A 12,430-nucleotide genomic window follows, 5' to 3' on the forward strand; every position below is an offset into this window, starting at 1 on the left:
AAAAAACTTTTGAGGGGAAGGAAAATTTTGCCTCTGGGCTAAAAGCACAGGAAAGCACCTTGAAAAGGAAAGTGCTTTCAGTAGCTGAGAGAGTGAAAAATGTAGAATATCCTTTAAACATGGAGTGGAAATGTCATCTTTTAGGGCTAGTGGACCTCGTTAACTGATGTGAACTTGACTCTCTTCCTCTTGCGGCAGGCATATAGGGATATTTGCAGGGTATTACGTAATCATGAAGGGCTCTGTGGTTGTTTTGGTTAGTTACTTAGTGGCCTTCCTGCTCCACGAAAAGGTGAGAGCATGGTGGGCACTGGCTGTCCCCAAAGCCCCTGTGTCAATCAATACTTCCTAGGTTCTCTCTGGTCTTTGTTGTCAGGTCAGCGGTGCAGACAGTCCCTTGGAGTCCTGCTCTGTCTTCCTTTAGCTGTAGTCTCCGCCCTGTAATGAAATCCATCCCTGTCCCCATCTGACCGATGCATCTCTTATGGGAGGAAAGGCTTTTCGGAGTAGCTCCTAATCCAACATGGTAGGAGCGAGTCCTAGCTTACCAGATGGCCCAGATCAATAACTGCCATATGGGCCTTATGCTTTTTTGTGTTCTCCACTAAAAAATAGACATTGGAGCAAGTATATATGAGTTTCTCTTGGTTTCTCTGGATAAGTGTGGAGGGAAAGAACAGCTAACAAACCATTCCTTCTAAACGGTACCTGTCATAGCTGTACCAACCAAGCATCCTTGTAAATCTACTCACAGCCATCCCTGCAACAATGAGCAATTTCTCCTGGGCAGATGGACCAGGTGCTTCGGCTCTGAGAACCTATGCCAGGTGTTCAGGCACTGACAGGGCTGGGACCAGAGGACTGGGAAAACTGGTGTATTTGAATACCTTTGAATCAGTCACTGTGCAAACGCAATTATGTCTATAACACCCTAGGAGGTAAGTAGTATTATTATCACTTTATTGATGAGGAAACCGAGGCTCAGAGGTATCTATGTGGATCCAAAGCCCTTATCATATCTTTAGGCCTTAGGCTTGTGATATGCTAGGTTTGCTCTCATCTCTTTTAAGAAATTTGTAGTGCTTACGTTGGTGTTTAAGAGTCATGAAGCCCTTAAGATCTCCAAGCACAGGTTGAATGGAGGTAGAGTTGCTCTTCAGAGATACGTTCCCAGGGTGTTTATAATTCCAACTTAGAATGCTCTGGGTAACAGCAAGGAGCAGTATGAAGCTCATAACAAATGAACAATGTGGTCCTTTCTTTCTCATGAACTGTTAACTAGGAACTCTGCGATTTGGCAACCTTGAGCCCTCCCTATTTCCCACCTGCTAAGGTCAAAAGTTAGAGCAATTTATTTAATAGCACACTGCTGACGGTAGAGGTAAAGGGTAAAGAAACATCACACCTTTTGCAACCAAATGAGGGAGACTGGCTTGCTGAAGACAAATAGAGGAAAGGAGAGGATGGAACAGATTTGCATGGGCCCCCTGTATTCAATTGAAACCCCTTGTTCCTGGTGCTAAGCCCGCTGAACCCAGGGGAGCTCTCATCCAACCTGCCTAGCTGCCCCGTCCTGAAACCATCAGTACCCTCCTCTGATGCCTGCTGACCCCTGGGAGCACAGAGGCAGGACTACCGAATTTGAGGTTCAATTTGGCTGCATCCTGTACAGTGACTGAGGACAAAAAGGGGTGAGAAGACAAAGCAAAGGAGGAAGGGTCAAGCACACAGAAGGAAAGGGATTAGAGTGGGGCACCTGGGACAGGGCCTACAGACAGGGGTGCAGAGAGGTGTTCTCACCTCCGTGGTCTTAACCTTGGAGAGGGTCAATGGGAAGGAACAGCGCCCAGGAAGGCCTCGGCTGTGCCATGCCCATTCCTGGGCATCTTGGCTTAAAAAGGGCTCTGCAGCTCTGAGGAAAGGGGTGGAGGAACTGAATCCAAGGGAAATCGATAAATCAGTTCTCCTAGAATTCAGCATGAGGCAGAGGCTCTTTGTTTATTTTTTGTTTTGTTTTGGCATGGAAGAAGCAAATGTAGCACTTTGCTTATTTCGGACAGTGCTGTGAGCAGTGGGGGCCCCAGTGGCCTGCTCCTGAGAATGGTGAAGGGGCCTGTGTGTGGCCTCCCTCAGAAGATGCTAAGGAGTTCATACGGGGGGGAGCTTGATCTGCCGTGTGAATACTAATTGGAGTGTTGAGTGGATTTGAACTTTAACGCAGCTACTAATTCACAGCATACACACCACACTGGTACCGATTAGAAACACAGCAAGACTTACGGGTTTTTAATATCCAATTTTATCTTATCTGACCCCTTCACTTCTCCTTGGCAGCCAGCAACAAGAAACATTTTCTCTCCCCACCTCAGTGAGGATGTGACTATGTCTCTGGGCTGCCTTTGGGAGGCTGGCATATACATGAGGGTGGCTGCATGTGGGCATGGGGGTGCACACGTGTGTGTGTACCTGTTGACAAGAGGATTTGTCTTTTCTTGGATGCACACGGCCACAGGCTTTGAGTTAGCCCCCTCAATCTCTGTCTACAGTGGCATCAGTCAGAAAGGGAGGCGAGCACAGGGTTCGCCTCCCCTAGGCCACTGACAGACCATCTACCTGGCTGCTCGGCTTGAACGTCCTTCTGCCATTCCGTTCTCCTCACTCTTCTCCCACCCCTGGAACCAAATGAAGGTTCTTTCAATGTGGCCTCAAATTATCTTTCATGAGCCTTGTTTCTTCTTGGTTTTTTGTTTGTTCTTAACCTTGCACTCGTATCTGTCTCTGGACCTTTTGCTCAAGGAATACCATCTTACTTTATTGAACTTTTTATAACCTCTCATTCTGAGTGTGGCACAGTGGAAAAAACCCCTGACACCTCTGTACCAGGAGCCAGAGACTAATTAGCTCATAAGTATGGGCAAATATCTCTACTCCCTCCAGGCCCCAATTTCCTCCTCTATTAAATGAGGGGATTGTATGAGTTGATTTGTAAGATCTTTTCTGGCCCCCAGATTCTAAGGCTTTCTTTACAAGAGTTTCTATTCAAGAGGTGTCCGCTTTGTTACACGGCATTTTAGTTACTCACTGTCTCTCATCACATAAATACTTCTGTGGACAAGTGCTATGGATGTTTATACACTTCAGATGGGGGCCCAGAACACACGGTCAGTGTGCCCCACTCAGACGGGGAATATACTTTGTTGATGTTTTGGTTAAATAACAGTTCAAATTATTAATAACAAAGAGTAATGAATAACAACATCTTAGTCCTTACATATTATCTTTCATCCAAAGATATCAAAGTACAGTTTATGAAAATCCATTTTTAATGAAATATTAAGCAGTTTCTATTTTTCCTGACCCAGTGGATTTACAAGGTCTCTATTTTTCTCCCTGCACCTCCCTATTTATAGCTGGTAAATGCCATCATATATTATACATCTTTATGACTTTCTCAATGCTTCTGTGGTTTCAGAATCACCCTTCATATGTTTTCTGATCAAATTCTCTGAGATGGATTCTTGGCTTCCAGTCTAGGCATTGTAAGGTAAAGGCTTGTGTGCCTGGGAAATGATGCCAGGAAATTGGTTTTATTCCCAATTCCCTGCCGACTCACTGAATCACTATGGGAAAATCAGTAAGACCCCTTGGTTTCTCCTGCAGGAAAGCAGAGTTGATACAGGCTTGCAGATAGACACTAAAGTCTACCAACCCTCATTGCTGGCTCCAGGGCCCGTTCAACACCCAGGACAGAGGGTAGAGTAGAAGCGATATCACAAGTAACAAATGGTTCTCTGTTCAATTGTGAGAGTTCAAGTTCTGAAAGCCATTGACTTCCAAGTCCCACCTTGAGGTAAAAAATTTTCTGCCCATACTTGCCAGTGAGGTGTCCATAATGCTGAGAAAGCTCAGTGGATAGTTAGCATATGGTACACCTGGAGAGGTATCTCTCAAATGTGATCATCAAATTATAACAGCTGCTTTAAAAACTTGATGTTATGATTGGTATATATTTTTGTTGATTTTAAAAGATAATGCTAATAGGGTTGTTTTATCACCCAATGGAAAACCAGGAGTGTGTTCAAGGTGACCTTAGATTTCTTAAGAGGTGGAGATAGTGTTGATTATGCAGTAATTATTAAAATATATACATATATATATGTATATGTATAAACCTATGTTGAACATAGAGAGTTCTTTAAGTGCACTTCTGTAAACCAGTTTTAAAAAACAGTTCAGGGCACAAAGCGATTTGGATAATCCATTTGGTGCCTTGATGAATTCTGAACATAATCCAACACTTTCCAATTGATTCCTGAGACCTTCGGCTTATTTTCAGTAGGACAGAATCTGACACCAACAGCATTCCATGGATTTTCTGATTTGCACCCCTGGTGGGGAGGGGGCATCTGCCAATTAAATTGGCTGCTCTCCAACATCCCAGTTTGGTTATTATTATCTATCACCCTCCCAGGAAAAGAAAACCAACATGTTTTGCCCATGCCCATGCGCTCACCAGGTCTCAACTATAACACTATGTAAAAGAAAAGAAAAGAAAAGAAAAGAATACATATAATGTGACAAGAAACATCAAGGCAGAAAGCATCACTGATGGATGGTCTGAGGTCATCTTTTTTGTTTCTCACCCCGTTTTTAGTCACAGCCACCTTTCCCTGCTGACCCCTCTGTAAGTCCTCTTCGAAGAATATGTGGTGACTTCAGCATTGCTGAGAACAGCAAGTGTTTCAGCCTGCCTTCCTTGGAGGCCTCTGGGCAGGGGGATTTCCTGCCAGGCCCAAATCCCTCTCCTTTATACCATTAAGCTCTCCCAACAACATCCAGGTACCCAGGACAGTGCAGACCCCTCATGTCTGTCAAAGTCTGAGCTCCTTGGCAGAGAGACCTGATGCAGGCTCACAAGCCCGCTGATGGGGACTCTGCCTCCGCCAGGAGGGCCCTTTGGTGGACAGCTGCAGGCTCTCATTATGCACAGGGGCTCCCCTCTGAGCAGGGCTTCAGTATTCCGTCTGCACACGCCTGTCTCTTCATTACCTATGGTGTGACCTACAGTTTATTTCTATTTTGCTGTAAATATCTGAACGTGGTCAGCTCCAGGGACTGCAAAGAAAGCAGGAAATTTTTTCAAAGACAACACAGCACTGGAGCCCTGAGGTAGAAATTGCGCAGGAGATTGTCTTCTTCTTTTTTAAAATAAATATTTCTCTCCACTAATAAATGTTCTGTTGCATCCAAAGTTCTCCTTTTCAATCTACTTGGCACATGCAAGGAAGAGAACAAAACAGGCAGAAAAGAGAGGAGGCAAGAACGGAGGGCAGAAACTGGGGAAACCAGGAGCACATTCTGGAAAAGTGTCTCTGAAACAACTGTACCAACCCGTCCTCACTGCAGAGCCAGGCGCCTGTCCTCCCCACTCCTCCCCAGGGCCTTGCATTTTCTCTAACACCAGCCATGGGTCTACATGTAAAACAAAATTGTTAATCAATGAATGTCATCCCATTTAATTAATTTTTTATGCCAAACAGGCAAGGGGTTGGGGGTGGGCTTGGGGGCTGTTGCATTTGGGAAAAATGATGTTAAGGTAATGGACATTTTTTTTCTTTTTTGTAAATCATGGTCCTGACATTTCTCCCTTAAAAGTCCTCCTTAAAGACTATTAAAAAAAATATTTTAAGGCTGCTTTCATTCTAGTGGATGTGGGAACTTAGCCAGACCCAGAGTCAGGAGTGAAGTGCCTACCTCATATATATATATGAGAGAGAGAGAACTTAAGGAAGGGTACGGATGGGGGTGGGGGCAAAGAAAGTTCCCTAACCGCCAAATGTTCATTTATGACCATGATACCCTCCTGTCTCCTCCTCTACTTTGGGGCTGTTTTTGTCATCAAGCAGTTTTGCTGACGTGAAGGAGACAGAGGAGCAGGAGCGTGTCAGGGGAAGCAGGGCCAGGCCGGCGGCTCGTTCCTTTCTGGGGGGTGGTGGTGGGTTGGATGTGCGCATCCCCATCTGTGTGTGCCTCGTGGGGCCCGTTAGATTTACTGCGGGATTATGTTACCCCCATCGAGACTGATGAGCCCTGGAACAGAGCATACTAACAGGATTAGGGTTTCAGGATTTGAGACAGGAAAGCATCAAGGAGGAGAGGGGAGGAGGAGAGCTCTGGGATTTGGGGCTGGAGGAGAGACGGGGTGGGGGAGAGCAGCAGAGGGATGGAGGGTTGCAGAATGGCCCACGACCCCTATAAGGTGGGAGGAGAACACAGACCTTCTAAGTGGGTGGGTAGGGCCCTCCACACTTAAAACTTCCTGCAACAGACATTGCTGCCCTTTAAACCCACTCACCCCTTAACTCACAGGTAGGCAGAAGACAGGGAAAGGGTATGGGTGAAGGTTTCAGAGCCTGTCTGCCACCTGCATTCCTCCTGAGATTCCTGAAATCTCAGCAAACTACAGAGCAGGGAAATGATGACGGCAAACCCGGCAATCTACTGGATGAGGTGTTCACCCCAGTGGTCATCTGCAGGGCCAGGCTTAGGGCAAGGGGCGTATTTTCCCAGTCCAACCAAAATTGCTGCACCCTTCCATGTCCCTCACTTAGCTGTACTGTCCCACTGGACCCTGTGCACAGTGGTGGTCTCGGAGGCAGGGGGAATTTTGCATCAGTGCTGTAAGCACCAGGGAGGCTTGGCCTCAGATCCCAGAGACAATTCAGCACTCAGGGGAGTTGGGTGAAGCCAGCCATGGGAGCCTGATAGAGAAAAGGTTCCAAGCTTATGTATAATGAAATTTTCCCTTGAGCTTCCTAAGTGGAGAGGCTAAAGGTCTGAGCTCATCCCATGACAAATGGATAAGGGACAAACTTAATTACCTAGGGCCCTGGATTCTTCTCAGTTATAATTGAGGTGGGGCAGATAAACTGGGGGACTTGAATTTGGAAAAGGCATGGGCCCTTCTCTGGGCATATGTAGCCCTGGTTAGACAATGTAATCACATCCGTGGCTTCTGAAATCTGATGCCCACTACTAGCTGATGGTTTGAGTTATTGTCCTAATCGTATATACAATAAACAAAATTACTATAATAAATAGGATAAGGGGAAGACAGTCATCAACTACAGGTAAAAAAAAAAGAAAGGTATCGTTTTAAGCCTCAAAATTATTAATTGAAGAAATAATTGCATCCCTAACAGATGAAGGAAGCTAAGAGGGGTAATGCTTACCTGAGGCAGCTCAAGGGCAAACCCCATCAGATGCAGGGAGAGGCCTGGATGACTTGTCAGGTCCCTTCCAGACCTGTGATTTTAAGAGGCAGATAAATATCCCATGGGGCCTTGTTACTTTTTAAGCTGATAACTTGCTTCTGCTCAAGAAGAGCTTTGTGGGTCTAATACATTAATTATATTTGCTGAGAGCCTTCCATCCACAGATCCCAGGGTGCTCTGCCAATTGCAGCTGCTGCACCATTCCATTTGGGCAGAGAGAAACACTGAGGCATGGAGCTGTTACGAGAAATTTCCAAGGTCACACAGTGCATCATCTAAGAAGATCTGAAAATAGACCCCATGTGGTTCTGTTAGCCGACTGACTTGCAGGGTTTGGTTTTTCTGATACCACACTCTCTCCTCCTAGGTCTCTGATCATTTCACAGAGGGTTTTAAATTCTCAAGTGGCTTTCAAAATGACTTGTCTTAAATTCAGAAGTTAAGTACAGGACAGCTGATTTTTGAAGTGGGGTATTCATTTGTTTTGAAGGGATGTGGGCCACATCAAATGCAACACAACTTCTTTCAACTCTCCATCCGCAGGGTTCTAGGATGGAGGCCAAACTCCAAGATGCTAAGCCCAGGGTCCTAAGCCATGCTCTCCAAACACAACTTGCCTGGGGAAATCCACTGTAAGGGAGATGCTCCAGGAAAATGCATACCTCTCGACCCCCAGACTGAACACATAGGAAGCCAGGTTCCCTCTGGATGCAAGATGATGAGCAAGGCCTAGATCAGATTGTCAAGTACACCTGCATGGAAATAAAAGCCTGGCGACCAGGTGCCTTCCACAGGGACTCCACAGTTTCCCACGTCCCTGGGGCAAAAGACTCAGTCTCTGAGGGCTTTGTCTCCACAGTCTTTAAAACACCGTTAAATTCTGAAGCCAATAAGCCCATGCCTGAGGGTTCTCCAAGGCCCTCAGTCATCATTACATTAATATGATGAGCCTAGTGCATTTCCACCACTCATTATGGGGTAACTTTGAAAACTGCTGGACCAAACCTTACCTCATCCCTGTCCTCATCCTCCCATCCTCAATCTGGCCATCAGAATATATTTAGCACCCCACACACTTGCTGTTTTCACCCAAATTTCCTCCAAATACATCAGAACAGCCCAGCCACACTGAGCCTAGAGCTATGTGAACAAGGGAGATGCCCATGGTTTCCTAACAAGGGGGCACTGAAGATAAGGGCTTCTGCTTAGATATATAAGGGCAGTGGCCTCTGTCTCCCTGTCCTGGTGCCAGTCTCCTCCTCCTTCCCTCCAGTGCAGACTCACGGACCCAGCATCTTCTGGGTGAGCAGGATCTTGGCAGAGTCCTTGTGCCTTCCAGCTCCTCCCCTCTTTCTTCACGCCCATCCTCGGTTTGTGTGCACATAACTGTGCCTCTCATTATAGACACATTCTAATACTGTATGTACAACACTCTGTCTATGTTTGGGGTGTTATTAATACAGCTGGTGAAACCAAAAGCAGTAGTTTTCTGCTTGTGGTTTCTGAAGAAATATACGGGAGGCAATTTGTATAATCTAAGGAAGCACATGGGCTGGGTATGGGCTCCATCAGCCGGGCGAGCTCTCTGCCTTGTGGTTACATCATAAATATGCATAAGGAGGATCCGCCCTATAGGAAAATCATAGGTTCCATATTTACAGCATGTGGAATTGGATAAGGATTTGGGGCTGTGCTGTGCACATGACCTGCATAACTGGGCTGTGTTTTGCTGGGAGAATGCTTGCAATTCCCCTACAAGAGTGCAATAGGCAACCTCACCATCACTTGTTGGATGGAAAAGTGACAAGAAGAGGCTGTTCCTGAACTGGGAGAGGCTGGAAAAGGGTTCTTTAGAGTTCTTGGCCTCCTGGCCACAGAAAGGAAGTTGTTCCCCATAGGCCCAGGCCTTGCTTCAGCCTAGTCTGGGTCCAAATTGTAAATAGTGTTTTGCAAGGAAACAGCAGAGCCATCCCCCACCATCCTGAGCACTCATTAATCTTGTTTTTCTCCAATATCCCCAATTCCCTGTTCCTTGGTACACTGCATTGGTGTTGACAGTGACCAGGGAGTTGAAATCAAGTTCCCACATTTCTGCTCCAAAAGCTACCATCCCCTCCTCACACCCTGTGCCCTGGTTTGCATCTACAAACCTGCCCCCCATGCCACGGAGCAGAGCAGGCGGCTGCCTCCTTCTCTGCTGTGCTTTGCTCACAGGTTCTGCTGTCTGAATTTTGCTTTCAAGCCTACCACTTAGCACCAGTTAGCTTGGCACAGTGCCCACCACCAAGCAGCTACAAAGAGAGACTCAGTGTAGTGCCCGGCATAGGCAAAGCCTTTCCCCCACTACCCCAAGTCCCCTCCTCACCCCGCCTCCCCTTCATGGCATTAAATCAAACTGCAGCAGACTTGACAAATCTATTTGGCATGGTTCACTCAACTATTTCAACCCGAACAGCCCAGAGAGCTGGGCTGACGCACCATGAACGGTGTGGAATCTGCACATTAAATACAGACATCTGGGAGATAGATCTGCTAATGAAGGAGAGCAGAGAGCAGCTCTTGGGGAGGGCGGGGCAGGTCCCCCCTGCTTCCCACCACACCCGCGGTGTGGGGAGGGGGCAATGCCTAATTGGCAGGCTTTCTATTCTTCTGCCTCTTTCTAGGTACCAAAAGGATGAATTTCTAATGAGGAAAGAAAGGGCTTTTCCTCTGCCCCAGCACCCTTTATGTGGGCAGGGCTGACTCACTAAAAAAACCCAAACAACAACAGCAAAACAAAAACAAAATTATCCCTTGGCTACTGGGATAAGAAATTTAAGCCAAGGGTGAGAAGAGGAGGCAAGAGGGAGAGAGAAAAAAAGAGAGAGAGAGAGACAATGAATGATGTATACAATATAAAAAAAGTTGAGAAGAATCATTCTAAAGGAGTCCAGAAAGCTAAATTCAATTCTCAGGAATCTCTTCCCTGAAGAATGCACACCAGGGATAAAGCCAGGAGGACAGCATTCTATCAAATGTGCAGTGCTAAGGTATTTCCAAAAGCAGATTTCTTACAAATGGTGTTTTAAATAGCATCCTGGTCCATCTGCGTGCTTTTAAAATCAGCTTATGGTACAGTATCCCTCTGGCCAGCACTGCTTAGTCATGGAGCCTGGACAGGGAGGCAGCCAGGTGAACCTCCTCCTCCTCCTCCCCCAGGACCCACCCTGCCCAGCTGCTGGCCTTCGCCTGCCTTGCTGAGCTTCTGGGTCCCACTACTTCCTTTCTGAAAAGGGTGGGTGGAGAGAGAAGGAGGGGAAAGCAGGGGGATGGGATAAGGACTCTGTCCACAGTGCTCCCAGCACCCAGGGCCACCTCAGGCTTGCCACTGGCCTGTGATATTTAGTAACTCTTCCTGAAACAAAGGAAGCCAATGAGGAACCAGACCAGGCTCCACCTATCAAGGTGGGGAAGTCTTTTAATTGCTAAGTACCTCACTTTCTTTATCTGTTAGATGGGGAATTTTTATGCATGCCTGTTTTCGAGTGTGCATGTGCATTTGTGTGTGTGTGTGTGTGTGTGTGTGTGTGTGTGTGATACCTGAAATATCTAGAAGTCCTGATTTTCAGATGAATGGCACCATGTTACTATGGCGATTTTAATTTTAAAAATCCGCTCCTTTAAAAACTCATGTTTCCCAAGTGAAACAGTGCCAACATTACAGTTCAGGATTTTCTGGGCTCAAGTTGCATCACCAAGAGCAAGTTGCTTTGGGGCAGTGACAGGAGCTGAGGAGACTGTTTGGAAAAAATCTCTGGCCTCTCTAGGTTTGACCACTTGTGTCTTATTTTGATAATTCACAACCCAACAGATGAGGGGCCTGGTGGAACTGTAGCAGTAAAGAGGAGGGACCTTTTTCTTCTGACTCCATTTCCCTTCAGGGAAGGATGAGCCCCCTTCCTTCCAGATCTGAGAGCCAGCCCCAAGCCAACAGAACTCTCCCCCAACCATGTGAGACCACCGGCCGTTTCCAATAAGCCTGCTGTAGGCTGAGTGTACCTTACAACCAGCACACTGCCAGCGCCAGCTGCAGGCCAGTTTGCAGCCAGGATCCCATGTATCTTAAGAGAGCCGAGTGCCAGACATTCATCCATATGTACAATGAAAGCCCCACATCACCCACACGGACACACCTCCAGGAGCCCCAGACATGGAGGGCACCAGCAGAGAGCATTCAATGCCTTGCTGCCAAGCATGGTCACCAGTTCAGATCCCATCCCTGACAAACTGAATTTCTCCTCATTATTTATTGTCCTCTTTCTACTTCGGGACATTGTGATTCCCTCTCAGGATTTGTGCCCTTTCATTTCCAGACCTCGGTAACTCCTGAACTGCAGCTTCATGTGGTTTTGTGATTGTTAACCCAGCATGTGGAAGGGACTCAGGCCATAAATGCTCAATGAATCCTGTATGGGGAGACACGGGCTGGGAACACGTTTTCTCCTTCATTTGCAGTCAGAGAGCACTCTGTAAGCTCTCTCTCTCTCTCTGCTCTGCACGATGCAACAGCAGCCAGGCTGTTGGAGAAATGGTGTTTTCCAATCACTTTAGCATAAAAAAGAATATTTTCAGGGCCAGTGTCTCCCGAGCCTCCATCAGTTATTTGAGCCTCACCAAGCAAGGCCTCCTCTCCTAGGCGGGTCAGCTTGCAGCCCCTGCTGCCTCCCTGCCCTGTCCCAGGGTGTCTTGGGGGTACCTTGTGGTTTTTGCCGTGCCGGTATACCATCCAGTCTTCCCCATTAGTGCTGGCTTCCAGCTTGTAAGATTTGACATAGTAGCCATTCTGGGTTTCCCTGGAAATTGCTCCCTGTGTTGCAATGGCCGTAAGCATGGTTAGAAAGCGTAGGTCCACCTGAGGAAGAAAGTGGAGAAGGGGACTTTTGACACAGGTAACAGCTTGCTTTTTCCTCAAAGGACACCTTATAATACTTAGCTCATAACGTTGCTCACAACCTGCAACTTCGCTTACAACCTCACATCGGTCATTGACTCAGACATACTGTTGATCAGTATCAGTTTGTCATTCCACTGGACAGTTAACCTCAACTTATTTGATGCTAAATTGGACATCTTTGAAACTGTAACTTGGTTATTTTTATTTCTTTCTCTTTTTTGCA

At 46.7% G+C, this 12,430-nt stretch overlaps 1 protein-coding gene across 10 annotated transcripts in view; it reads right to left on the reverse strand.

The window, feature by feature from the left end:
* The window catches only part of NRP2 (neuropilin 2), a 115,500-nt gene that overhangs the window by 59,189 nt on the left and 43,881 nt on the right, over positions 1 to 12,430 (reverse strand). For all 10 annotated transcript variants that reach the window (XM_036928125.2, XM_036928124.2, XM_036928121.2 and 7 more), the window contains exon 7: positions 12,010 to 12,165. In XM_036928125.2, coding sequence (XP_036784020.1) covers positions 12,010 to 12,165 — 156 coding nt within the window. The remainder of the gene's footprint in view (positions 1 to 12,009; positions 12,166 to 12,430) is intronic.

This window comes from Manis pentadactyla, chromosome 6 (assembly GCF_030020395.1).
Source record: "Manis pentadactyla isolate mManPen7 chromosome 6, mManPen7.hap1, whole genome shotgun sequence".
Lineage (NCBI taxonomy): Eukaryota > Metazoa > Chordata > Mammalia > Pholidota > Manidae > Manis > Manis pentadactyla.